The sequence below is a fragment of the Canis aureus genome, chromosome 19, assembly GCF_053574225.1.
Source record: "Canis aureus isolate CA01 chromosome 19, VMU_Caureus_v.1.0, whole genome shotgun sequence".
NCBI lineage: Eukaryota > Metazoa > Chordata > Mammalia > Carnivora > Canidae > Canis > Canis aureus.
This window is the reverse complement of record NC_135629.1, coordinates 39883721-39911592: the sequence shown is the minus strand read 5'-3', so window position 1 is coordinate 39911592 and position 27872 is coordinate 39883721. Positions and strand designations below refer to the sequence as shown.

Here is a 27872-nt window from a genome sequence, read left to right as displayed (position 1 = left end):
CCAGAACCCCCAGGGATTGGAAAGAGGAGAATCACAACGAAATGCCATTTCACTCTGCCTGGTGGCAAAAATTAGGACTTTAGTTAGCTGGCGGTGGGCCACCACTAAGGAAGTCGCAAGCCGTACGAGCCTTGCTGGAGGGCGGTCGGCAGGGTGCAGAGAACACGCCCGACTCCAGGGCTTCCTGAAGCTCCAAGAGAAACAAGAGTTTCTGCGCTGTCACTTCCTAGGTCGCTGGCAAACTCCGGGGCTGGCGCAGTCCTCGCGGGCGGCTGGGGGCCCGGAGCCAGGAGGTTTCCGCCCCCTTGGAGAAGCCACGCCTCCTGCTCTGCCCAGGCTCCGGGGCGGGGCCCGCCGAGGGCTCCTGCCCGCCCGGTCCTGCCAGGGCCCGCCTGGCCCTTTAAGGCTGACCGAGCCGGGCCCCAAGTCCGGGACGCTCGTGGGGGGTGGGGGGCGGTCACGTGGGCTGCGGCCGGCGCGACTCGGCTCTAGGCGCTCGCGCCCGGGGCTCCCGGGACCGCGGACCCTGGCCCTCGCCGGCGCCAGCCAGGTACTCTGCTGGCAGGGACGGCCTCGCCAGGTACGCCCTCCTAGGGCCCCCTCTACCTCCCACGCCCTCCGGCGCGCAGCCCCTTCCCCTCCTGCCAGGTGTCCCGCAGGACTCGCTACGCCCCGTCGCGCCACCACCGCCCCCTGCCTCGCGTCCGTACTTCGGACAGTTCCCGCCCGGCTCCCGGCGCAGTCCGCTGCCCGCAGCCCCGCCGGGCTCAGGGGCTCCAGGCTGGGGTGTATTGGAGGAGTCTAGGCCGAACTCATTCTTCTCTTACCCCCTAGGTGACCCCGGACGCGCCAGGCTGGGGTCGCCTCTGAGCGCCCCGCGGGGGCCATGGATGGTGAGACAGCAGAGGAGCCTGTGCCCCCTCAAGGAGCACCCTGCGGACCTGGCTCAGCTGGCGCTCCTGCCCTCGGGGGGCGGCGGGAGCCCAAGAAGTATGCAGTGACCGATGACTACCAGTTGTCCAAGCAAGTGCTGGGCCTGGGTGTGAACGGCAAGGTGCTGGAGTGCTTCCACAGGCGCACTGGGCAGAAATGTGCCCTGAAGGTCAGTGGCCCCTCACTGCTCCGTGGGTACCTGGAGGGCCCAACAGCAGAGGCCTGGGGGTGCACCAAGATATGCCCAGGACCCTACTAAGCTTCTTAGGATCAGTATCTCCTTTCCTTCTCACACTCCCCTGTTAGGTCAGGCTCCTGGTTCTCCTTGCTTTACAGATGGGGGAAACAAAGCTTAGTCCAGTTAAACTCAGGGTGTCCCAGAGAGCAAGGGGTGGAGTCAGTATGGGTAGAGTCTGTTGGTCCCGGAAACAGGGAAGGAGTGGTTCCTGACTCTGGGTTTGTGGCTGGGCCTCTGTGTTCTGACCAAAGGTGGGGGGGAGGGGCTTACTTGGAAGGAAGGTTGTTCCTTCCATATGAAGCTCTTTTTTTTTTTTTTTTTTCATGAGAAACTCTTTTGACTGGAATGGATCTGAGTTTCCCTCTATCTGAGGCTGAGTCCCCACCAAGCCTTGGGGTGAGGCTGCTTTCTCTTGTGGCCCCTGATGGCATGGGCTAGAGTAGGGGGTGGGAGCCTCCCAGGACTGGCTGGTGGGCAAGGAGGGTGCCCATCACACTTGTGAACAGGAGGCTGCTGATGGGCTCCAGCTGAGTCACTGGCCCTACGTCGAAAAGGGCAGGTCTTCCTCCAAGCCTGACTCACCCTGGTTCCTGGGCGGAGGGCAGGCCAGCTCTATCCATGTCACACCACAGGCTCCCTGGAGGCCTGGTAAAGAACTCACTGATACAGGTGGAATCCAGGGAGTTCTGGGGGTGGCTGATCTAGCCACATATTTCTGGCTTAAGTCATTTAGTTCCGGGCCCAGGACCCTGCCCCATACCCAGAATGCCTTGAATCTGTTGCCACTGGGAGCTTCACTCAAGAGCAGTTTGTGCCATTGGCCACCTGGACAGGTAGATCATAGCAAGGAAAGTGGCTCCTGGAGGTTAGAATACTGCAAATGATCTTCTCATTTTACAGACATTATAGTTATGAGCCTGAGTGCAGAGTTCTGAATATGTGGCTCTAATCTCTGGCCTGCATTTACCAGCTCTGTGACCTTGGACTAGGTCCTGGACTCTGGAAACAAGGTTTCTGCCTCTGCTTAGGGGGAAAGATAAAGAGTTGATGTGAGCTTGGAATGAGATGATGCCTGTAGAGTAATTGGTACTAGGCCTGATGCAGGCCTGGAGGACTTATTTAAGGCACAGTGTTTGCAAGTATCTGAGCAGGGACCTGGGTCCAACTCCCTGTGTTTTTCCTGGAGGCACTAGGGCTGATAGGATGGGTCTGGAGGAGGCTCAGGGCTGGGCTGGTGAGGCTGAGCCTTGGGCACAGCTTCCTCATCTACTAACCCAGCAGTGGAATGGGGTGGGGGGTGGGGCCTTATCTCTGATTCCTTTAGGGGAAAAGTGGCTCTTCTCAGAGGAGAGTCTCTATCCCTTCCCTCAGTACTGTCTTAGCTCTCTCATCTGTGCTGGGGTCAGGGGTGGTCTGGGTAGACAAGGAGCCAATGGAAGCCAGAGAACTCTTCTTAATACCAAGGCTTTGGCCCTGTGAGCCAGGGCTGGGCTCTGACCCGCCCCTGCGGTGTTTCAGATGCTGTGAGCAAGGCAGAGATGTAGTAGGAAGACAGAGATCTTGGGCCAGGTAGCACCAGGTTTAAGCAGGGCTGGGTCCAATCTCTTCTCCATAGGTGCTGTGTCTGACAAGTGACTTTGGGGAACTTCTGACTGCAACACTTTCCAAGATACCTCCTCTTGAATCTAGGGCCTCAATGCTTTCTCTGATCTAGATTGGGAAGTAGGACAGGCCTAGAACAAATTCCCCTCTGAGACCCCTTTAGGTTTTATGGGTGAATATGGCTAGAGCTACTGCCTTGGGCCTTCAGGACCTGGCCCTAGGAGAACATGGATTAAATGTGCCTCCCACTCCAACACCTTCCTTTGCTTGCCCCCAGCCCTCCTCTAGTGACCAAGTCTGGAATTTTCTACCATCTGGGAGGTCTTTACCATCTTCCAAGATGGTGCTAGCACAACTCTGAAATATTGTACTTGTACTGTGAGTGATGACTCTAGCCTCGAGGAGGAGAGTGGCATTTTTCTGCTTAGCCTCTGCCCTCTGCCATCTCTGTCCTTCTTGGTGGTACAGGCTGAGTGCCCTGGCCTCACTCCATGCCTGTCCTCTTTGCCCTGTTGCTCAAGATGGCAGATAATGCTTAGCTTGAAGCCTGGAATGTAACAGGCATTCATAAAACAGGAAGAGTTGTGGTCAGTGTCCTTGTAGCTGGGGGCCCTGGAGAGACAGACTCCTCCCCGGGGCGCTGGGCCTCTTCCCCTTTCCCTTAGTCCCTGACCACTGGAGTCAGTGGTCAGAAATCATGTAGCTTGATTGGGATGAGAGATTGTATCAGAGGCCAGCATCTCCTTCCCTACTAACTTCCTGCCCAGCCCACTTACGGTCCTCTGCCTCATGGCAGGCAGAAGTGACCATGGCACTTAGATAAATAAAGCAATATGAGGTTTTAAGAAGACTGAAGGGCTCTGCACGTGGGAGGAGAGGTAGAGTCTTCTTTCCTGCCCCTGCTTTCTGGGCTCTGGGGCTAGGAGCCCTCCTCTCTGACCATGGGAGTATGTTGGAGACCCCTTGGGCCCCCAGTGCTCTTCTCTCCTCTTCTTTATCAAACCGAGTAGAGTGCTGGGGTGCTGGATCCACATGCTGGGGAGTTCCCGCATTGCTCCATGGGTGGGGCTGACCTGTTGAAGCTGGTGCTGTAGAGCTGGATTTGAGGCTGGGTGGGGCTGCCAGGCAGGCCAGGTACTTTCTCATTTGGCAGCTACCACCCCCTCACCTGCCATCCCCCGACTGGTCAGATCAGCCTTGGCAGGGCCATTTGTTACTGAGTCAACAAATCAGGAAGCATGTGGAGGGGCTGGCAGCCCTGTCCAATGGAGTCCCCAGTAGGGGTTTCACTGTACCCAGCCTCCTCCCCAGGCTGCCCCTCTCCTGGAAGGAAAGAAGCTGAGGAGCTCGTGTGCTACCATGCTGGTGGAACCTGCTGAGCTGTCATTTAATTTAATTTTCTGTTTAAAAAAAGATTCTAGGAGGGTCATCAAACCCTAAAAAATGCAAATAGTGGAGTTTTTGGCAGAGATTGTTTTGAGCTGCTTCACATCTGCCCAGGTGGCCTTGCTCACAGGTTTAGAAACTGTGCTCAAAGCCTAAACCTCTGCTGGGGATCCCCTCTGCTGGGACTGCCAGGATCTTCCCATCCTATCCAGGAGCTAATGCCATCTCTCTAGGCCTCAGGCCTTGGTACTATGGATTCTAATATTCTCATAGATGGCTAACAGTTTTCCAGACTGTTCTGTCTGGCAGGCCCTGTCCCCAGTGCATGATATATATTCTCTTACCTAATTCCTGTCATTCCCATTCTGAGGATAATGTCACTGATATTCAGCAAGGTGGATGACTTGCCTAAATGCACAGCTGAAGAGTGGCAGGCTGTGATGTGAGCCTAGCAGTTTGAAACCAGAGTCTCAGCATTTAAATCACTCATGCCTCATGCTAGTTTATGGGGACGTAGGAGGCCGCTGGCACCATCTTCTGTGGTTCCACCAGGAGACCAAGTGCTGCTGCTCATATTTGTCTATATCTGCCCAGCTCTTCTCACTGTGCAGGACTCTCTGCTTGTGAGTGGACAGATGGTCCCACAGGCCAGCACACAAGGACAAGATGGCTGTGGAACTGTCTCAGAAAGGTTGTGTGGTTCATCCCAAGGCTTGTGAGTCTCAGACAAGCCCAGCCCAGCAGACTCCAGACTGCTACAGGCAGGAAGTGAGGTCAGTCAGTGGGCGAGAGGAAACTGTGTCTGGGCTGGGCCAGCTAGGGGAGACTTCCTAGAAGAGACTGCCAGCTTTATTCTAAGCCTCTGGTCTGAGAAGGATGTGAATGACAGAGGGGGGCACAGGATATATGTGACAACATGTCTGTTTTGACTGCTCAGCACCTGCTGTAGAGTACCACTTCCCCACTCACAGTCGTGTGTGTCCTGGCAGGATGTGGCTGATCTCAATGGGGCAAGTGTCCAGGCCCCGACAGATGCTGGGAGCTGTGGAAGGACTCTGAGGGCTGAGTCTTCTTCTGTGGAAGAAGAGTTCTTTACATAGGGCCTTGAAAAAAGGTCAGCGACTCTCCCTTTCATTCTCCCACAACTCAGATTCATACCTTAACCACCAGGGGCCTCTTTCTGTCTCTGGTATCTTCCCTCACTCAGTGGGCAAAAATTCTCCTTCCTTCCCCCAGAATTTTCTTTCATGACATCAGCAAAACCCTCATGGAGCACTGTTGCTCAGGGTGCTCTAGGGGCTTCTAGGTCACCTGGGCTGTCATTTAGTTCAGGCCGTTTGGGAAGGAAGGGCCTGGTCTCTGTGGCAACAGAGGTCTGTTTAGGTCTCTGCTGGGGTTTGCACTTGGGGGAGCTATTTCCCTACTTGGATCCCTCATCTCTTCCTCTGAGGGCCTCCTTGGGATATCATCACAGGATACCTCTTGTGAGTGGGCAGTAGATGGAGCATCTACTTGTGTAGTCCCCTCACCTCTTTTGGTCCAGCCTGGTGACAGGCTGCCAGGTGTCCGAAGATGCTGGTCACCAGGCAAGAGTTGAAGACAGCGGTGATCCCTAGGTGCGGTAAGAATATGCACCCAGCCGTCCTTTGTGTGTGGGTCTGCTGCTCTTAGGGCAATAAGAACATGGCTCCTGTATTTTTCTAGGAGAATTTCGATTCTGCTAGCCTTGCTTCTGTCTATTCAAGAACTTATGTGTTCCCATATGAGAGGCTCCCTGGGGTTGAGAGAGGGAAGGGCTTTGGACTTGAAACCCTTCCTGACACTTTCTCCCTGAATGACCTTGGACAAAACGCAGTTTGAGAATCTTTTGCAAAACCATCATCTCTGTGGTGCAGTTGAACCCTGGGTTTGAACATGTGGCCAGAAGGGGGATTGAGTCTTGGTGGCCATAACTGTCCCTGCATTCCTGCTATGAGACAGCACAGGCTAGCAGACACTCTCCGAGGGCTGCCGAGTACATCTTTCAGTAGCCTGTTACTGGCCTTCGTGAGGGTTCCCTTGGGCCCATTGTGCACCTGGGGAAGCCAGCCCCGTGTGGGGTGAGAAGGAATAGTGTGAAAGGAACTTTGGGTCCTGGATTCCTCCCTGCCCTCCCACCCTTTTGGAACTAGGGGGACTAGGCCCTGTGGAATTGTGGATAAAATCCTGCTCCTGGGAACTGTGGGGGTTTTGCTTAGAGCAGGAGTAAGAGAGGAGGCTGCCGTTTGAGGAGACAAGGAGCCTCAGGAGGCCTTTTTAGCACTGGACAGGTGAGAGACACAGAGAATATTGATTTGGTTTTTGTTTTTGTTTTTTTTGTTTTGTTTTGTTTTGTTTTTTGCAGATTTGGTATTTGGGTTGCCTTTTTCTTTAGACTAGGGCTTTGTCCTTGCTGCTTTCTCTTTATGGCACTTTCTGTTCTTCTTTTCCTCCTTGTCCCTTTCATTTCTTCTTTCCCCTGCTGTCACTTAGTCCCTTCCGTCTCTGGCCTTGCTACTCTCTGTCTCAAGAGTTTCAGACTTAATGGGCCTCTTCTCTGCAGCCCGCAGGCCAAGGACAGGTAGAGGACAGATGGGGGCTGGTCAGGTGTTGAAGAGTCATCCTAGTCACCCTGAAAGTCTCCCCCCGACAGTGACAGCGTAGGGTAGGGGTAGGACAGGAAGGAGGAGCATCTGGCTGTAACCATGCCACTCACAATGTCCTCTCCTGCTGCTGGCCTTGGCAGTCAGAGCAGTGAAGTCAGGAACATTTGGGCCAAGCCTGTAACCTGAGGAGTCCCCTGTGGAGTGTGGGAAGTCAGCTTCGGCCGTGGCCTGTGACCTCTACTGGGTCTCCTTTTATGGCTCAGTGGTCTGAGACTTTTGCTCAGGACAACAGTGTGAGACCAGGAACACTGTGACTCCCAAGGATTCTCTGGCTGAGGCTGAGTAGAGAAGGGGCTCGGGTCAGGGCCAGAGCCTCAGAGCCTCAGAGCCAGTGGGAGGAACTTGTGGACAGACTGGGAGGGCTGGAACATGAAGTGCAACCTACATCTGCTCTAGGGGCCCAAGCTGCATGTGAGCTGCCTTGCACCAGCTGGGATGAGTACCCCAGAGCATCTGACTCTCTGGCCTGCACCCTGCACCTGACCCCCTTGGCTCAGTGACACTTGAGGCTATTTTCAGGGGTGTGATGGGCCAGGGCCTGAACTTGCCACACCCACCATTCCATTCCTAAGGGTTCAGCCTCCAACAAGGGACTCACAACTTGTTCTGTAGTTGTTCCCCAACCTAAACAAGCCCCCTTCTCAGGTTGTGGTGGAGGAACAGGCAGGTACTCTCTATGCTCTCTGGCAGGCAGTGCACATGGGGTAGAAGTTGGGGGTGGGGGGATGGGGATAAGAGCACCCACTTATCCCTTGAGTGCTTCCTACATGCTAAACACGAACACAGAAGAATCTAAGAATGGGTTGTGTCACCTCCATGTCATGGATACAGAGACTGAGATTCAGGAAGGCAAAGCAACTCATTCAGAGTCAGAGCAGGGACATGCCCTGGCTGGGCTGGAAGCTATCCCTGGGGGTCAGGAGCCAGACCTCTCTCCCAGGCCACAGTCCATCCATCTATAAACTGAGGGGCTGGATTCTCTGCTTGACAAGAGCCCCCCTTCTAGCTCTGAAGACCTTTTCGGTGGGCAGTGATTGTGGGCATTGCCAGGGAAGTAGGCAGGTAAGTAGTGGTGCAAGTAGATGGGCAGTGTAGAGACTGGCTAGAGGTGCCTCCAAGATGCTTGTCCCGAGCTAGCTAGTAAATGATGTTACTGGAGAACCGTCAGCTGTGTGGCTCCACTAGCAGGGTCTGTGTCCTGCTACAGACAGGAACTCAGAGTTCTGACTTAGGTTTGAAGATATTTTCCATTCTATTCCATTGCCCAGCTAAAACCTTTAGTCAGGCTGAGCCTGTACTGGGTGCATCTTTACCGTAGGAAGGCCTGAGATGGGAAAGAGTCACTGTTGCCTGTTCCCAGGGTGGGAGTGTCCTTCAGTGCTGCCAGGCCACTATCCTGGTCTCTCAGAGGACTTCCCCCTCCTCGTGGCTATGGCTCCAGGGCATGCTCAAAGACCAGGACATCTTCCCAGGAGTTGGAACTATCAGAGCCCTCTAGCAGGAACACAAGCAAGGGAGAGAGAAGGCCAGGGCCAAAGGAAGTTGGAAGCCACTGTCCCTGCCTCTGCTGGGAGGAACCTGAGTAAAGCAATAGCTGCCTGTGTTCACCCAAGCCTGTGTGGGGAGCTATAGGGACATGGATGAAGCCAAGGGAAATAGAGCTGCCAGCAGATGTGATGTTGGCTGTTGGCTTCAGAAAGAGCAGATCTAGGGGGATGGAGTTAGAAGGTCCCCTAGGATCTCTACACTATGCCTCTAGGAGTAGTCTAGTCTGTACTCCCCCCCCCCCATTTATTCCTCTCTTATCTTTGTGACATCTCCTCCAGGGGGACAGAGACCAGCTGTCACTCATCTCAGAGCTAGAGGGCATTGGGTCTCCTGTCTCTAGGGCTGGCCAGGGGCATGGCCTGCTGGGTGCCTCAGCAGGAGTCCCCTGGGCATGGCTTCACTTGCCCTGGTCATCTCCTGCTTAGGGAACATGGCCACTGCCCTCTGTAGCCCCATTGGCTGTGTAGGCATCACTGTGGCACAACTGGCTGTTTGGGGGCTCAGACAGTGGCTGAGATGGGGGGGGTCTCTTCACAAGGAGGGACCATTAAAGGGACATTGCTTCTGAGATTAGAATAAAACACTTGCACTTGCTGAAATTTTCCAGTCTTAGGATGAAAATGTCCTATTTTTACACTGTCATAGGAGAAATAAAAACCAAGATAATGTTTCACCAATGATGTAGCTGATTTTTTCCAAAAAGGTGGCTTTTTTTCCTCTAAGAAGTTAAAAGGAGGATAATAGAACCCGGACCTCTGAGTATGCAGTCAGGGGCCTCAAAAGGCACCCGAGTAGCCTTTCCTCAAACCCTCTGTCAGAATTCTGTGGGTGGACTGCTGGGCTCCAATGCCTGCCTGGGGCAAAGGGACTTCTGGTTCTGCCACTTACTCTCATGTAATATCCGAGAGAGGGAAAGGGAGAGGGAGAGGGAGAGAGAGAGAGAGAGAGAGAAAGAGAAAGAGAAGGTTGTAGCTCTCTTTGGGCCTCTTTCCCCTCCTATGAAGTAGATGCTGGTAGTCCCAGACCTGCCTATCCTCCTGTCCCCATTGCCATGTGTGAGGAGACTGCACACCCATTTCCACAGCTGGAGCTGAGAGACATTAAGTGATCAGCCCAGAGTCACCACATACTTTGTAGAAGGGGACGTTTCTCAAAAGGCTGCATGGAGGAGTTGAGGGGTATCAAAGTGGCTGCCATCTGAGAGTGAAGATGTGCCCCTTCCCTAGTTGGCCAAAGCTGAGAGCTGGCTTAGGTTATCAGGGCTCTACCTTGCTCTTCCCACCCCCATCCCAGGGTCCCTCCCCTGGGATCAGCCATCTTATCTTCTCACCACCCCGGAGGGTCTGTCCCTTTCTCTCTGGGCCTTTCACAGCAAAGCAGGCTCCAGAGACTCTTGATTTTTGGTCCATTTTTGCAAAGCCAGGTCCAATCCTGTCCCTCTCAGGGTTTGAGACCATTTCTTGTGACATGCTGGATTGCAGGGAGTCTGTCTCCCCTTGGTCCCAGAGGCTGCATCTGGATTTCCCCAAGTTCTAAAGGTAAAGGGTGTGGGGTACCTCAGGGCAGACCCAGGGGAATCCTGAAGCCCATTGGGCAAATCTCAAAGCCCATTTCCACTCAGTATCCCTTGGCACTGTGCTAATCTGAGCTCTCTATGTGTTCTTGTTCCATCCTCCTGGCCACCTGGGATCATGCATACTGTCACTGCTCCTATTTTCCAGATTGGACTACTGAGGTTCAGAGAGGTTGAATGGCCTGTCCAAAGCTATAGGCATGTGGAAGATGGAAGTGACCCCTGCATCTGGCATCCAGATCTGTCTGACCTGGAGGCCTGTGCCCACAGCGTGTCCTTCATAGTACATAGTCCCCCGGCTGAAGTCACTGGGACCCCTGAGCCTGCCCCCAACTAGCACTTATGTTCCTGCTGTCCCTTTCCCTCCCTGCCTTGGAGCCCAGCTCAGCTCCCTCTTTCTGGAAGCATTCTTCCCCTCTCCCACCCATTTCTAGCTCTCCCCAGACCTGGTACTTTTGCCTTTGTTTCCAGGTCATCTGTGGCTGGTGGGAAACAGATAAACAGGCTATCAAAATTTAGCAAATTGAAGGAGCCTTTGTTCCTGAGACTCGACAATTTCCAAATGTGTGTTGGATCTCCTGTTGACAGAGCTTCCGGGGAAGACAGCCGGTTTGGAGCCTCAACCATCCTCTCCTCTCTCAGGACCTGGTAGGAGGCAGTCAGGGAGGCTCCCAGCCTAGCAGCTTCCCTACCCTCACTCCTGTGCTCTACTCCCTGCCATCAGGTGCTCTGGACTTGGCCTGGAAGGGGGTTGTTTGGGGGCTCTTCTTCTTCCTGGGCTCCCTTGGGTGGGCTACCCAGTCTTGCCTGCTCTGCTAGGGTCTGGCTCTAGAAAGAAAAGAAAAGGGAGAAAAGGAGCCAGGACCAGTTCCCTAGGGGTTACATCCTCATCAAGCACTCTAATTGGCAGTAACTCATCCATAGACCCCCAAATCCTTAAGGACAGAGTGCCTGTGGCCATATTCTCAGCTCCAGCTCCAGCTCCAGGCCTAGCCCTCAGGCAGGGCCAGTAAATGTTGGCAGAAGTAGGGGTGGGATCTATAAAATGGGCAGGGCTCCCTAGGCATCAGGATGAATCTTGGTTCCCAGAAGACTCCCGGATGCAGAGGTGGCCACATGTAAGCCACAAAACTTCCCTGAGCCTCAGTCTCCTGGGTCACTGTTATAACAACCACCAAGTGCAGACCCTAGTCTAGACCCCAAGATATGGGGCCAAGCCCTGCATATGAAAGGAGCAAAGTGGCTATCTGCATTGGCCCCACTGCCTAGAAGCCAACAGATGGGTTCAAGTCCTGACTCTCACTGCCCAGCTGTGTGACTTTGGGCAAGTCACTTAACCCACAGTTTCCCCACAGTTCAAGGATAATACTAGTTCTTCTCAGGGTATGGTGAACACTGAATGAGGTGATGTCTGTGATCAAATGCTGTGGGCAACACACCACTGGCAGAGCACCAGGGAGAGACAGCTGTCATGAGGGGGTTGCTAAAACTGATCCGACTCTATCAGCCCCTGAGCATCTAGCCTGGGCCTGGGCATTTGGGGTCAGTGGTGTCATGCGAGCTGACCTCCCTGGAACTTAGCCTGTGAGGAGGAGTGGGACATGGACCAGGCAAGCCGGAGGACAGGATACGGTCAGAACTTAATGAAGTGAGGTCTGATCTGGCATGAGGCCAACTAATCCATAGCTGCAAAATTGGTTCCATTAGCTCCTTTAATGAGCTACAAAAGCTGGGGAAATGAGTGTGTGTCAGAGTAGCGGCACATGTCTGAGGCTCTAATTTGAAACTGTGGCTAGAAAGTTAGATTTGACACTGCAGGCAACTCTCCAAATAGCACTAGTGCCCTTGGATGGGATGGGGGTTGGGGGAGGAGGGACCATGGGTCTGGCTTTATAAGAGGATACTGAGGACTTAAGAAAGAAATTCCCGCTTTTGAATTCTGAATTTGAGGTCAGTCTATCCCATCCTATCCCTGAGGATGTGGCCTCTGCTCTGAGTGGACAGAGCAGCCTACGACGATCACGGGCTGGCCAGGGACCACAGTGAGGTGTGTTGTGGTGCTAGCAGCACAAGGCAGGAGTGGTCTCAACAACTGACCATAAAATGAATTTAGCTATTCCAGTGGTGTGTCTCTCATAACATTAGAGATCTGTCTAATGGGGAAAATAATCCCAAATAATCAGAACCAGGCACCAGAAGGGACCTTAGACGTGGCTGAGTTGAACACTCTTATGAAGGAGGGAGTATGTTAGGTTCAAAGTGCTTTTTCTTATCCATGACCTCTATTCTCTGTAGAGAATAGAGGTTTCTCACAATGAACAAAACAGGAGTTGAAAACCCGTATTTTCCTGTAACATTCCATTAAATTCTACAGCCTGGGTGTTTGGTATTGAACGTGTGCAGCCCAATGTAATCAATAGCCCAGACATGCAGCTCTTCAATGTTCTAGAAAGTCTGCCCTTCCTTGCCTGAGGCTGGGATGAGATCCCCAAGTGGGAGACGAGGTATTGTGGGGGGACATACTAGTCCTTCTTATGTGTCTCCCTCTTCTCCATACTCTAGCACAGAACAAAGCTGGAATTCCCAGAAAGTAGAGGGTCTGGTGATGTTATCTCAGGCCCCTGGTGGGTATGCCAGGTTCCAATGCCACATGCTGGCCCTGGTCTTTAGGAGGGGATTTATATCAGATAGTTTCATACAAGTCTTTCTGTACCAAAATTATTATTGAAGGCATCCTCAGAGTGTTATACTTCTCCCTCATGTAAGATCTGATGCTGAATCCCTTTAAGAATCTGGTCTTGGAAAAAGTTCAGTGAATGTCTATGCTTCTCTTTATGAGGTGATGAAAGCCAGCAGAGCCTATCTGGTTTCCTTCTTTGCCAAGACTCTCAGGAAGCTCAGAATTAAAATGTGTCTGTCCTCAATTATAGTTATGAGCTTACATGGGTTTTTGGTACATTTTATTTTTCTCTGCGTTCTAAAGAGAATCTGACTTTTTTTTTTTTATTTGATTTCTGTCATGCTTTAGGATTATAGAATGCCTGAAATCCTGTTGTCCAGGAATAGAGCAGTGGAAATAATGGGACTTAAAGTGGCCCACTGGGCAGTGAGAACAACTGGATACCTGGCCTCCAGGAGATTCCCTTTGCTGTAAGGATGATGTTTCTCAGTCTGTGGGTTGTCATGAAATCCAGAGTTAGTATTTCTTAATTTGTTAGAGCCTCACTGATGGGAGAGATTGCAAGCCAGATCTCTTCCCCCGGAAGGAATAGGTGTTCTCACAGAGGCCACAGAGAAGCTTGGCCCAGGCTGTAGGTTAATTGGTCGGGAGTGTGGAGGTTGGGTTGGTTGGGGAGGATGCCTGTCCAGGCCAGTGGCCTTGTGTGTGAGATAGATGGAGATACTATGAACACTTTTTACTTGAGAAACCCCCGGCCGTGGGGTTAGCCAGATATGGACTACTGGGTATGTGAGTGAGCACATGGGCCTGAGTAGGTGGCCTTTTGGGGGCTAAGAGGTGGCTAGAGTAGGGTATTGGGGGCTTGTCCCAAAGTTATGTCTTTACAGACATCCCAGTTCTGTTTGATGCTCTAGGAAAGCAGACAGAGTGCTTTTACAGCTCTGGGCAATGTGAGGTGATGCAGAAGATGGGAGAGGAGGTCTGAGTGGAGGGATCTGGGCTTGGTCACCTGCTTGGGCAAGGCTGTCACATGATGAGTAGTGGCAGCAAGATCTCTAGTCTTTCTTGGGCACCTCTCTGTGCCCAGTACCCTGGTAGGCACTTCCGAGAGATAGAAAATATTGGATGAATAAATCGACAGATGGGTGGGTTCCACTCTCTGGGGGTTCAGAGTCATTATTGCAGGGGCTGGAGACATGCACGCCCATGGCCCCATACTCGCACACATCCACCACCCCCATGCTCCCTAGACCTATACAGCCCCAGGGGCATACCCCTATATGTGCCTGCATCCATGTTCCTGTGCAACCCTCCCGGCCCCCCCCCCCACACCCCTGCGGAACCCACACCTGTGCACACATTCATTTCAGAGCAAGTTTCCCGTTGCCTGTAAGTGTTAGTTTTGGTCGATGCCTCTACAACTTGGTGCCACCCCCTTCTCTCATTTCCCCTCAGGGAGGAGTTGTCTGGACACTCAAAAGTCCCTTCTCTTCCCTGTTCAGCCTTGCTACACTCCAGCGTGGTGGCCCCAGGGCAGTGACTTCATTCTCCTGGACCTCTCTTTCCTCAGTCTGTAAATTGGAGTTGCTGGTCCTGCCCAGCTGGCCTCACAGGGCGGCACCAGTGTTCCCATGAGATAAGGGGAGAGAGTGTTTTGTAAACTGCAAATTGTTTTCCAGTCAAATGTTGCTCTGGCTTTCCCAGCTCCTGAACTAGGGAGTCCTCCCTGTGAAGGCTGTCCTGGGGTGGGGGAGGAGGCAGTGTGGAGGGAGGGAGGAGCCCTGCTAGGCCAAGTCTCCCATTTCACCTGGTGCTGCTGGGGCTGGGGCAGGCGGCGGGGTGGGGTGGGTGGGTAGCACAGGCCCCTCTGCCTCAAAGTCTGCTGAGGCTAGGTCTACTGTCCGGTGGGGTTTGCAGGGGTCTTGGCCATGTGGCGGTAGGCTCTGGGAGCTCAGAGAGTTTGGCAAAGGAGAGTGAGGGAGAAGGGAGAGGTGGAAACTGCTTCATCACAGCCTGAGGCTAAAGCAGTCGTTTGTTCAAGGAAATGTCCTCTCAGATTTGAGACTCATTAACTCCAGTGGGGGCCACAGCTCCAGTACAGCCAGGAGCCCCTCCCCGCGGAGCAAGCCAGGGTTCTGTCTCCTGGGTGTGTGGGTGCCTGCTGGGCACTGGCTGGAGCTCTCAGGAGCCATCACAGGCCCTCAGCTTTGGTGGACCCCTTTGGGGCCCAGGGACAGGGGTGGGAGGGAGGCAAGGGCAGAGGATGCTGAACTGGATTGTCAGAGGGCTATGCTATCTTCTTTCCTTCCTAGCTGTGATCCAGGACCAGGTGGCCCTCATTGGGTTCAGGCATTTGGATGTGGGTCTGTGGAGCCTCAGGGGCTGTGCCATGGGGAGGTGATGTGGGAGTGGGGCCATAGTAGTTACTTTGGGAGGAGACCCTGACCAGAGGTTTCCCTTCCCCCAATCTAGCCCAAGCACTGTAGCTCAACCTTAGGGAAAGAGAGGCCCAGAGAGGCAAAGGAACCACCAAAGGTCACTCTGAAAGTAAGAGAAGGACCTGAGCCTCCTCTCCTAGACCGGTGCTCATTTCCATGCCTGGGAATATTGGGGCTCTCACTTGGGGACATCTTATATGAAGGGTTATGTGGACTCATGTACCTGCGTGAATGAAGCCAATGGATTGCCATTTATAGCAATGGCCTTGTGGGCTGAAGTGGTCAGGATGGGCTCCTTAGAAGAGAAGGTAAAGTCTAAAGGGAGGGTGGGTGAGGCACAGTGGGGAGCAAGTTTGGCCAGGTTGTCGTGTCTCTCATTTGTTGACCCTTCCTGGGTCCTTCTCAATTTAATTTTATTCTGTCCTCATGATGAGTTGTGAGTCTTTCTTCCTCTTACCCCACCTTACAGATCTGTTCAATAAGCCTACAAATATAAACTGAGCCAGTGCTCTGTGCCAGGTTCTGAGTCCCAGTACTAGGACCCAGAGGTGACCCAGCAGGCTGACCATGCCCTTGAGGGCCCATGATCTGATAAGGGAGGCAGCCTGGTGCTCACCAGGCTGGGGGATCAGCTGTGGGATCTGGGACCAGTTACTTCCCCTCTCTGTGCCTCTATTTCTCAGCTAAGGAATGGGGAAAATGAAGCCCCTTGCTCCTAATATTTAGAAAGGGCTCAGAACAGAGCCAGGCACATCGAAAGTGCAGTATCTATACATATGTGTTTGTTTAAAGAGTTATCAAAGGAACAAGCTAATTGTAGGTTGTGAGTCAGTGCAGCACAGGAGGGTGGTAGGAAGGGCAATGACATGGGAGCTTGCTGGGAAGCTGGAAGCGTTTCTGTCTTGGGGGTGTGGGTCACATAGGGGTGCATAGCTTTTAAAACTCATCAAGATGGTCTCTTGAGACCTGTGCACTTTACTATATGTGAAGTATACCTCAGTGAACAAAACACATATATAAATAAAGAAAAGGTGAAGGGAGAGTGAGGGATCCTTGATGTCCTTCTTTGTCAGGGTGGTCAGGGAGGGCTTCTGAGAAGAGGTGATATTGGAGGGAAAGGAAAGAGGAAAGGGAAGAGGAGAAGGTTCTGGCTATGGGGAAGACAGATGAGGAAACTGAGGAGGTTTGGGGCCACACTCAAGGCCAACCCGAAAGATTGAGAGTGATAGCCCAGGAGGTTTCTTGGCAACTGGGCCTAGGTGGGTCAGGTGCAGGGCTCTGGCCTCTCTCACCCCTACAGAGAGGCTAGTGGGGACATTTATTGTGTTTTCTGGGTATGGTCCTCTCCTGTGCCTGTTCTCAGAGCCTTGGCACTCAGAAAAGGACTATTTTCATCCGTGTGGGAAATGGGTTTCTAAATATGGACTGAGTAGGGTGGGAGGCATTCAGAGGTTCCAACTCAGGGCAGCTCCACCTGCTCGCCTACCTCAGGGAGGCGCAGGGTATAGGCTCAGGCCATGAAGCCCTCGGGCCCCTCCTTGGCCATCTGCTCCCCTCCTCCTCTCCCTTCCACAGGCCTTCCTTCTAACACCATGTCCACCCTCCCACCCTTTGTTTGTTCAGGAGCCCAGTGTTTTCTGTGGCCCTGGCCAGGAGCCTACAGGCCAACCCGACTGGAATTCCCCTAAAGCTATTCTCAGCCTGGTGGGAGATAGAGAGGCAAAAACCATAGGAGGAGATGCCAGGAGGTCTTTCCAGAGGAGGAGACATCTGAACTGAGCCCAGAAGTTTCCTGAAAAAGAGGGATTTGACCCAATGGAGAAGGAGAAGGGCAAGAGTGCACATGGCATAGGCAGAGTGAGGACTGCTCCAGTCAACAAGTACATAATTCTGACCAGAACAGAAAGGGTTGGGGGTTAGGGGTAGCAGGCAATGAGAGGGAGGCAAGCCTGAGTGCCAGGGAAGGAGGTGGGGATAAAGAGTGGGGGCAAGGATAGGTGGGGCTGAGGACCCCACTGGGAGGTTTCTGGCTGTGTACTTGGGATTTTACGAGAGAAGAGAGAGGATTTGGGTGTAGGGTAAGATGCCAGAAGCAGGGCAGAGTGAGGAGGGGATCCAGGAGCCAGCCTGGAGATGTCTACAGGACACTGTCAAGTCTGGCCAGACTGGGGAGGAGATGGCAGGGGGCAGAGAGAAGTGTAGGGAGGCCACGCAGAAAAGGGTGCAGAGGAGACAGAGTAGGGAGGGAGGATGGTGCATCTTGGGTCCTGTGGCTAAAGACTGGGATACCCTTGGCTAGAACCACCTCTACACAGTGGGGGTGAGCTGGTGTGGTGAGTGGGGGTGACTGAGCCCCTGTTCCCAGCAATGTGAGCAAAAAGCTGGTGCTCAGTAGCCATGTGGGCATGGAGCTGAGAGATGTTCTGGGAGGCAAAGGCAGCAGGAGCAAGGACTGGTTTCCAAGCTGGGAGTCTGTCCACAGCAGCTTCTATGTGCCCCCATCCTGGACTGCTTAATGGTGCAGTCCCAAAACTGGTGGAGGGCCTTTTACCCCCAGGCTAGGGCCAAGGTGAGCAGCTCCAGGGATGGAGGAACAGCCATGGGGCAATAGATGAGAGAACCTACAGGCTTCCTCTATACCTCAGTCGACCTTTGCTTAGAGAGCTTGGTCCTGGAGTCTGCCCCATGCAGTGCCTTGGCAGAGGGGAAACAGTCCTGTAGAGGAGGACACCAAGGCCAGGGATGGCCCAGGGTCCTGTGGGTACTGAGAAAGATGAAGCTAATCTGAGGCCTAGGCTTGAGGTCTGACCGTGGTCCCCAACCTGATCAACTAGGAAACAAATTAGTCAGGGTCTCGGGTGAGCAGTGCTGTGGGAGGATGGTTTGCTCTGCTCTCCACATTCTGGACCACCTCACCTTGCATGCTGTTTTCTCCCCTACACCTCCACCCAGCAGGACTGCTCAGGGCCTTGCTCATTTCCAGTGATTGGCCTTCTGATTGGCAGCCATAGCCTAGGGACAGCCTGGGGCTGAGTTAACCTAAGCCGGGATCCTGACGCCCGCCCACCGGCTGCATTCCATGCTGTGATGCATCCTATGGGGATGATTCTGTTATTACTCCATTTCACAGAGTTGTGGGCTGTGGCTTAGAGCTGTGAATGTTTGCCTGAGGTCACACTGAGTCATGAGAGGAATTCAGCCCCAAACTCAGGCCTCAGCCCATTGGGCTGTCCCCTCCTTCAGCTAGGGTCCCTCTTGCACCCAGACTCTACCTCTGGCTCTACAACTCTTGAGCCACCCCATTGTAAAAATGGAGTTCAAGGGATATGTCTGGGGTCTTCCATCTGATGTGTGATTTGTCCAAAAAGCCCACTCAACTGCCACTTCACTTGCAGCCCCCAAGAAGGAAAGCAGGCTTTCTCTGGCCTCTGAGCCTTTCCAAGCCATCAAGTACCTCCCAGGGCCTTCTTGTGGTCATTGGACCACAAATCACAGAAACCTGGATTTGAATCCTCATTCTTCCCTTCATAAGGTGGGTGACCTTGGGCAGGTCACAGGCCTCTCTTGAGCTCACATATTCTTGTCTGCAAAGTGAGGGTGGTGGCACCCTCTGGGTGGCTGCTGGGGAAGTGGGCTGTGTGCCTGACACTTTCTGTGCCTACCTGCTCTCAGCTCCTGTACGACAGCCCCAAGGCCCGGCAGGAGGTGGACCACCACTGGCAGGCCTCGGGTGGCCCTCACATTGTGCGCATCCTGGACGTGTATGAGAACATGCATCACAGCAAGCGCTGTCTCCTCATCGTCATGGAATGGTATGCTGGCCCATCCAGCTTTGGTGCCTTTTTGGTACTCCTGTGGTCCCCAGGCTCCCACCATTCTTCTAGGGGACCTTCTTGCTCTTAAGATAGCAGCTCTGGGAGGCACCCCAACCCCTGAGCAGTAATGGAGGGGCAGTTGCAGGCCTTGCCCATGGAGCCGTATGGCTGCCACAAGGCTGTTCCCACCAGAGTGGGCAGGGAACTACAGGGGCTCCTATATGGCTCCCTGGGTGTGATTTCACTCTGTGAGGAAGAGCTGAAAGAGTTGTCAGAAAAGGTAGGCAGGCCCTGAGTGTGGGTGGGGTGGGGGGTTGGGGAGAGATTTGGGAGGAACAGGACACACACAATCACCTCCACCTTTTCCTTCTTACCTGGGTTTCTGTTCCCGTGTCCCACCAGATACTAGGAGCCAGTGGCCTCTTCTACCTTGTACTTCTTCCAGTAGCACTGTGGCTTAGCCCTAGCCTTCCTCAAACCCTGAGTCTCGTGTCTGGACCTTGAGCTCCTCCCCATCTACCTTTAAGCACCCCGTCATCCTACAGGTTAGCAGCTCTTGAGTCAGATTTGAGGTTCAGATCCTGGCTTTACCGCCCACTAGTGTATGATTTTGGGTAGCTCTTAACCTCTCTGATTTTCTGTAACTGCTGTGTAAAATATGGAAGAAGATCTTAAGGTAGTATTTGCCTATACCTGACTCCACATTCTAAGTGCTCTGTGTATACTGCTTATTCAGTTTGCACAACTTTGTGATATTGGTGCTATAAATCTCATTTTACAAAAGAGAAAGCTGAGGCACAGAGAGGTAAAGGGACCAGGCCAGGGTCACATAGCACTGTAGGTGTTCAGGAAATAGTGGTTATGATGATGACAACTGACATTTCCTCCCTTATTTGAGGAAAACTCAGACTTGGATGAGGATTGGCCTGCCCTAGGAATGCAAGGGCCCCCTGATTATCTGAGGATCTGAGCCTACCCTAGTTCTAGGAGACCAGGTCAACCCACCCAAGCTGATGGCCTGCTATACACCAGATTCTGCAGGGCACAGGGAGGCTGCCCGTAACTGTTCCCCAGGGTTAGGGTGGGCAAAGCCTAATCTCTGGGCCCACGATTCAGGGCAGGGGCAGGCTGACACCTGATTCAGGGGGCCCTACTTCTAGTCACTTTCTCTTCCAGCATGGAAGGTGGTGAGCTATTCAGCCGGATTCAGGAGCGTGGTGACCTGGCTTTCACCGAAAGAGGTATGTGTGTGTATCAGGGCCAGAGGGGCCACACAGAGTTGCTGTGTGATGCTGGGCATGGCCCTGCTCCTCTCTATGCCTGTCTCCCCAGTTGAACAAGAGAGGGTGGGGCAGGATGTCCATACCCCAAGAGTTCTATAAGTTTGTAACATCTTGTCAGAGATGGATTGTCCATGGCCTTGGTATGGAGGCTTCAAAACCTCTTGGTGCCAACCAGCACCTTATCTGGGAAGAGGTAGCCCAGGCCTAAGGAAAGAAGTCCAGATGGGCTGCGGCATCCCCAGAGGAAATTAGGATGACTGTGTTGGGGTATAGGATGGGTGTCCTGGGTAGCAGGACTGCTATCACCATCTTGTGCTGCTGCAGGAGGAATGATAGGGTGGAAGCCCCAGGCTCCTGGACCTTTGGCTGGCATCACTGGCCCTTCCTCTCTCTGTGTCTGCAGAAGCTGCAGAGATCATGCGGGATATCGGCACCGCCATCCAGTTCCTGCACAGCCAGAACATTGCCCACCGAGATGTCAAGGTGAAACACTAGGTTGGGGAACCAGAGAAGGGAATACACAACCCCCAATGGCTCCCAGCACCCACTAGATGGAGGCAGGTTTCCTTGATCTTCATTCTCTGTCCCTCAGCCCAGACCGCTCTTCACAGCCACTTCTCCTGTGGTTCCAGCATACTCATTCTGCTCTAGCCAGATCAGTCTCCTTGTTTCTTTCAAACACTGTGTAATCCCAATAGGCTTTAAAAAAATATTTTATTTATCTATTCATGACAGATACACAGAGAGAGGCAGACACACAGGCAGAGGGAGAAGCAGGCTCCCCACGGGGAGCCTGATACAGGACTCAGTCCCAGGACCCCAGGATCACATCCTGAGCCAAAGGCAGACACTCAACCACTGAGGTACCTAGGCACCACCCCCAATAGGCTTTAGAAGAACTGGATACCTACCTCAAGCCAGTAGACCCTGACAAGCATCTTGTTTAATCCTTACCTAACCCTATGATGTAGGTGCCATTACCCATTTTACAGAAAAGGAAAACAAGTCTCAGAGATTGTGTCTTGCCTAAGCCTGAACAGATGCTGCACTGGTATTCATTAACTCATTCTTTCAGCAAGGATTTTGTTTTTATTTTGTTTTTTTTTTAAGATTTATTTATTTATTTGAGGAGGGGAGGGTTGGGGGGCAGAGGAAGATAATCCTTCAAGCGGACTCCCCATTGAATGTAGAGCCATCCCAGGAGCCTGAGATCATGACCTGAGCCGAAACCAAGAGTTGGGTGCAGAACTGATGGAGCCACCCAGGTGCCCTCATCAAGGATTTTTTGTGAACATTCAGTGTGCCAGATCTGAGGAGGCAGAGGCTGCCTGCCACTGTTGGGGCTTCTGTGAAGTAACAGCCTTAGTTTCGATAGATTAGGCCCTATAATGCCAGCATTTAAAAAAAAATGTTTTTTTAATGCCAGCATTTTTAGAAAAGACTTATTTCATTTATTTTAGAGAGAGAGAGAGAGCAAGAGAGAGCGATCATGTGTGCGAGTGGAGGGAGGTATGGAGGGAGGAGCAGAGGGAGAAGGTGGTAATAACCAGACTCCCCGCTGAGCGCGGCTCCTTTCCAGGAGACTGAGATCATGACCTGAGTTGAAATCAAAAGTTCTAGGCTCAACTGACTGAGCCACCTGGGTGCCTCTAATGCCAGCATTTTAAGGGAAAGAAGCTGTTTGCTAGGAGGCAAGGAGGAATGAGCAGAGGGGGTCCCATTCCTGGGTCTGCTTGCTCTTTCAGTGGACGGGCTCTCTACATGTCCTATCCAGGGAGGACTGGGTCCTAGAGGTCAGCAGGAACAAATGGGTGAAATACAAACCATGTGAGGCAGCCCCATGTACGTACACATATATGTGCCCACCACCAGAGCAGAAGCTGCAAGTCCTGAGTCGTCTGCCCCAGGTCTAGAGTATCATCTTGAGGTCTGTTTCCTCCTGAGACTGGGCTGAGAGGAGCTGAGGGCCCAGCTGCGGCATCAGGTTCTTCCTCTGGCTGAGTATTGCCAGCCCATTTATCCTTTGATTCTGGATACACATGGACCCATGACAGGCTCACCTTCTGAACTTTATTTTGGCTCTGGCTTCCTTTTTTTCCCCCCGAAGGAGAGAAAAACCTTCTGTAGAGGTGACTCCTTTGTGTAGACTAAACATACTTTCCTGTTTTTATCCCAGTCCAAGGTCAGATCATCTCAAATAGAACCAGAGAAAAGGCTTTCACTGGCCCCAGACTGGAACTCCATCCAGCACCCTGTCTTTCTAGCCTAGCTCTGCTCGACAGTCGCCCCTTTCCTACATGGCCCTAGGTCCTACCCATTCATTAAAATCTAGCTTCAGGGCTGCCTCCTCCATGCATACCTCCCCACTGCTGTCTTCCTCCAGGCCTCTGCCTCTGTGCAGCTCCTGGGGTCTAAGTAGTGGGGGCCTTCTCCCTGAGCAACCTCAGGCGGGTTTCCCTGTTGCCTTGTTCTGGGTTGGGTACAAGACATGTGCTTGGCGACATAAGCAGCCTATCCTGCCCCAGAATGGTCATTTTGGTATTTCATGGCAGCATCACCAACTCAGGCTCAAATTTCCTACCCCTGGCCTCTCTGTGGCACTTGGCTCTTCACAGCTTTGGCTGAACACTTGCCTCTGTTTCCCTTCTGCAAAAGGAGGATCACCTCCTAGCTACCTTGGTCTTCTCCATATTTGACCCGCATTGTTGGCGACCAAGGCCCAGGTATTTTTAGTGAGATGGAGCTGGCTCCTTCTGAATTGATTGGGGTGATGGAAGTCTGCCTGAAGATCATCTTGACACTCTACCCCCACCTGGTGCCTGACTACAGACCAATGCTTTCTCTTCCTGGCCCAGCCTGAAAACTTGCTCTACACGTCCAAGGAGAAGGATGCAGTACTCAAGCTCACCGACTTTGGCTTTGCCAAGGAGACCACCCAAAATGCCCTGCAGACACCCTGCTACACTCCCTATTATGTGGGTGAGTCCTGGGCCCTGCTTGCTGTGGGGCCTGTGAGTGGCAGAAGCCACAGGGTTAAAGCCCAGTAAGGAGGAAGGATTCTGTCTTCGTGGAGGCGGTGACGTGGGGGGCCGGAGGCTGCAAAAATATTCTCCCAAACTTCAGCTTCTGCTTTTGAAAATAGATCCAGGAAAATTCTGGCTGTGGCCTGTGAGCTGAATGACATCACAGCAGCTCTAAATATATACGTGATAAAAGGCTGCCATCAGCTTGGGACGGAGCCCAACTGTGGTTGTTTTTCTCCAGTTTTTATCTTTCTGGGATTCATATTCAGAAAGTAGGCAGGCCTTTCCTCTCATATTAGAAGGATACAGCCAGCCACTTGTCTTGAGGGAGAGGGTCCCTTAGGCCAGGGCAGGAATCAGACTTGGAGGTGGCACATGCTCATGCTGCCTTGGAGAAACTTCCTGCTCCCTTGCGAGTGGGGAGCCCAGATCTGGAAAAGCCCCTGCTGAAAAGGCCCCTGACCTGAGAGGTGTGATGCCTCGCTTTACCAAGGGCTCTTTCCCCTCAGGGGAGGCCTTCTCAGCGAGCTACTTAAGGAGTAGGGAGCCCCTGAGATGGCTGAGATGGCATCCTGTTTACCAGGATGTGTTTTGCAGTATCTTAGCTTAGAAATCTTCTGGCCTACCCATCTTATCACACAGGTGGGAAGAACCAGGCCCCATGGGATGGTGGCCAAGCTGCAGGTGGAAACCGGAGCTCTCCTCCAGCCCCCGCCTTGCCGCGGCCTAGGCCATGCATCCACGGAGACCAGGGACCCAGGGCAGCTGGGGGGCTGAGGCTCTCTCACCTGTGGTGGGGCCGTACCAAATCCTAGACTGGCCTTCTCTCCCTTTCTTTCTTTTTTTTTTTTTTTCCTTCTCTCCCTTTCTTCCTCACCAAGGCTGATATCGCCCCCAAAGAAGCTAGGAGGCTATCATTCTTTACAGCCCAGCCGAAAAGTGGGTTTATTTTTTCTGGGAGCTGTTTTACCTCCCCCAACTTCACACACATGCTGCCTTCCCAGAAGGTGCCAGACACCAGTCTGCTTTGCCCCACCCCCAACCCAGGCACCTGCTCCCCACCTTGCTCAGGCTTCAGGCTCCTATCTGGGCTCCAAGACCCTTGGGGCTGAGAGCCCTCCTGTGCCCTCTGCCCTGGTAGCTCCTGAGGTCTTGGGTCCAGAGAAGTATGACAAATCGTGTGACATGTGGTCCCTGGGCGTCATCATGTACATCCTGTGAGTACCACCCCCCTCAACCTCCTATACTGCCTACTTCCTTGTGTACTCAGTACTACTTCTGCCCCCATCCCCACCCCAACCCTTGGTGAGGGCTTTGACTGGGCCATTCATCATGCAGGCTGCTCTTCCCTTCTGGTCAGGGGACATCCCTCCTTCAGGTTGCTGGAAGGTCTCTCTATGCCAAGGGCAGATGACATTCCTGGGATGAGCCCAGAGTCCAGAGGGCTAGTATTCTTGCCAAGGTGGCTGCCTTGGTGGCTGTCTTCCCAGTCAGGGATTTGGGGGGAATGAGTCCACCCTGATGCTGCCCTCACACCTGTGCCGAATGACCTCCACTCTCTCCCAGCCTGTGTGGCTTCCCGCCCTTCTACTCCAACACGGGCCAGGCTATCTCCCCAGGGATGAAGAGGAGGATCCGCCTAGGCCAGTATGGCTTCCCCAATCCTGAGTGGTCGGAGGTTTCTGAAGATGGTGAGTGAACCTTCTGCCCCAGTTCGCTCCACCAGACCCCATTAGCCTTCATCCTGCGAGATACCCCTTCAGTGTCAAAGCAACCTGTTTTCAAATCCTGGGTATGTGACATCCCACTTCCCATTTCCCAGCTGTGTGACCCTAGGCAAGTCACCCAAACTTTCTGAACTTCAGTTTCTATATCTGCTAAATGGGCTCAAAACTTGCCTCCTCAAAACTTCCTTGAACTCCTATCCCTTATTAATATTTTCCCTTTGGGGACCACAGACAAATTTGCCCTGTATCCATTCTCTATGGCTGCTTAATAAGTTGCCCCCAACACTTGGTGACTTAAAACAAGAAACAGTTATTAGCTCAGTTTTGGTGAGTTAGGAGTTTGGCAGCACATGTAGAAATAGGGCAACTGGCTCTGAGGAACTCTGCGACCTCCCCACCCCCCTCTATTCCCTAGCCAAGCAGCTGATCCGTCTCCTGCTGAAGACTGACCCCACAGAGAGGCTGACCATCACACAGTTCATGAACCATCCCTGGATCAACGTGAGCACCTCCTTGTCCTGTGGTGGGGGGGTGGTGGTGAGCTGGAGTGAGGCAGTGGGCAGGAGGGTAACAGTTCTGGAGGGCCCTGGTGCAAGCCACAGATGGGTGGTGGGACCCCACCAAGAGCTTGATTTTGCCACTGCTCTGTTTAGGCTCCTTTACCTCCCTGAGCCTTGCTTCCCATATCTGAGGCCAGAAGAAAGGGGGTGGGGGCTGGGAGCCAGTGCTGTCCCATGCACCTGTTCTAATCCATGGGCTTGGGGCTCCTTCCAGCAATCAATGGTGGTGCCCCAGACGCCTCTTCACACGGCCCGAGTGCTGCAGGAAGATAGAGACCATTGGGATGAGGTCAAGGTGAGTGAACACTGTCTTAGTCTCCCACGGTCTTGGGAAAAGGAACTCCAGAGTAGTGGCTCCTGAGAGCCTGAGTCATCAGCCTCTCCCCTGTTCCAGTGCACAGGGTGTCACTAACTGCACCAGTGGTCCAGCGGGGCATTCAGAGCACTGGGTGGCATGACCCCATTCAGGATGGCACTCATGGCACACTGGGACTTGAGGCCAGGGGCTCAGTGAAGGAAGGGGCTTTGGCCATAACCCCCCTTACAATCTACATTTGGGAGGGAGGTCAGCTTGGCTTTAGACTCAGCAGGTTTGAGCCTGGTGTGAGCATATGGGACAGCAGCTCAGAGCCCCAGGACACCCCAGGCACAGTCTTTAGGCTTCAGTCCCTTGGGTCCCCCACAGGATGGTATCCCCTGCAGGCCTGTGATTCTTAGCAAGTGGCATAGGTCCAGGTCCCTGTCCTACTCACCCTTGGTGTGGTCACAGGGGGTCACTATACTTTCTCTGCCTTAGTAGATAAGTCACAAAGGAAATGGAGTGTGGATTATGTGACACAGGGGATGACCCACTGTTGGGTGTGCAGTGGGTGCTCGGGCAATATTGGCTATCACTGCCCTTATTGACATTAGTAAGGGGCTGGAGACAAGAGGGTGATGGCTCTTGAGGCCAGTACATCCTGACTTCTGCGGACAATTGTCATCAGGAGGAGATGACCAGTGCCCTGGCAACCATGCGTGTGGACTACGACCAGGTGCAGATCAAGGATCTGAAGACCTCTAACAACCGGCTGCTCAACAAGCGGAGAAAGAAGCAAGCAGGCGGTGGCTCCTCAGCCTCACAGGGCTGCAACAACCAGTAGCGCATGGGGCCATGGACGAGCCAGGCCTCTCCACGTGGGGGACAGACGGGACTGTGCTGAGGCCCTGCCCCAGAGGGCCTGGGGTCATTTTTTTTTTTTTTTTAACAAAATGATCATTTTGTTGTGTTTTAATTTGTCACCTAGAACATCAGGATGAGGGACCGTGACTCCAAACCTCCTTAGAGGGGGCCCAGAGCCTGGGAGTAGGGAGCCACCTGCTGTAGCTGCAGTGCCTTTGGGCAGAGCAATCTGAGTGAGATGGAGCTCTGTTCTGTGCCGGGGCATGGCTTTAGACTTCTAGGGTACCAGCAGTTGTGGCAGGCTTCCCTCGTCCCTTGGAGACACCCCCCTATAGGGTGGTCAGATGAGCCTGGCCTTGGGAAAGGTGGCTGGCCATTGGTTGCCATGGTGACCAGGGACCGGCTTGCTGTGAATGCTGAGTGAGAGAGCCAGGGAGGGAGAAGGGGCAGTTGAGGGTCTGCCTCTGCCTGCTTGGGGAGGCTGGGCCCCTCATGCTGCTCGACCCTCTCAGGCTTCCTCCCTTCGGTCTCCAGAGGCCTCAGGGAGGCCGCAGGGTCGGAGGCCCAGGGTTGGTCTGCCTGCCTTACTGGGCAGTCCCGCCTATCTTGCTGCAACTCCATCGCACATGGCCCCTGGAGCTCCCTCCTCGAGTCCCTGGGCCTACCGATCCTGTTACTACCTTTTACCCAAAGAGTGGCCTTTCATCTCAGGGGAGGGTGGGAGGTATTTTTAACCCTTTTCTACTTTGGAAAATGTCACTGTGACAAAAGCCAGTACAGTTCTCCTGCCCCCACCCACTCATTGGATCCCAGGCAGGAAAGCTTCTCTCTGTAACTGCTCATCCTTCACCTTGTTCTGGTTGATGGCAGGGGCTGTTTCCTGGTGTACTTTTGTGAGGGTGGGGGCTTCCCATTAATCAGGGGTCTCTTTCTACACTCTTGGTCAGACCCAAGGCAATGGAGAGAAGTGCTGAGTGATGCTTAGAAAGTCTGGACCCTCCAGAGAGGATCCTTTCCTTGCTGGCCCAGGCTTACCCAATGTCACACTGCCCAGGGTAGCCTCATGGCTCTCAGGGCCTGATATGGGCCTGACAAGTGCCTGCAACCCAGCCTGGTTCCTGACCTTTCACTCACTTGCTGGGAAAGCCTAGCCCACATCAGATAGAAAAACACTGCTGGGTTTTACATCTAGATAGTAATAAATACCATTTTGGCATTTC

At 53.2% G+C, this 27872-nt stretch overlaps 1 protein-coding gene across 2 annotated transcripts; it reads left to right on the top strand.

The window, feature by feature from the left end:
• The first annotated feature begins 420 nt into the window (after positions 1-420).
• MAPKAPK3 (MAPK activated protein kinase 3) lies at positions 421-27872 on the top strand. 2 transcript variants are annotated; one of them, XM_077858758.1, is made up of 11 exons: positions 421-580; positions 835-1102; positions 18755-18894; positions 20074-20138; positions 20584-20663; positions 23036-23159; positions 24345-24420; positions 24770-24894; positions 25346-25431; positions 25705-25785; positions 26477-27872. In XM_077858758.1, exons 2-11 carry the CDS (start codon positions 887-889, stop codon positions 26630-26632), a joined length of 1149 nt encoding a protein of 382 aa, XP_077714884.1. In that variant the 5' UTR covers positions 421-580; positions 835-886; the 3' UTR covers positions 26633-27872. The 2 variants fall into 2 exon arrangements, with proteins under 2 accessions (XP_077714884.1, XP_077714885.1); XM_077858759.1 differs by lacking the exon at positions 421-580 and adding an exon at positions 18478-18614 and having other exon boundaries at positions 941-1102.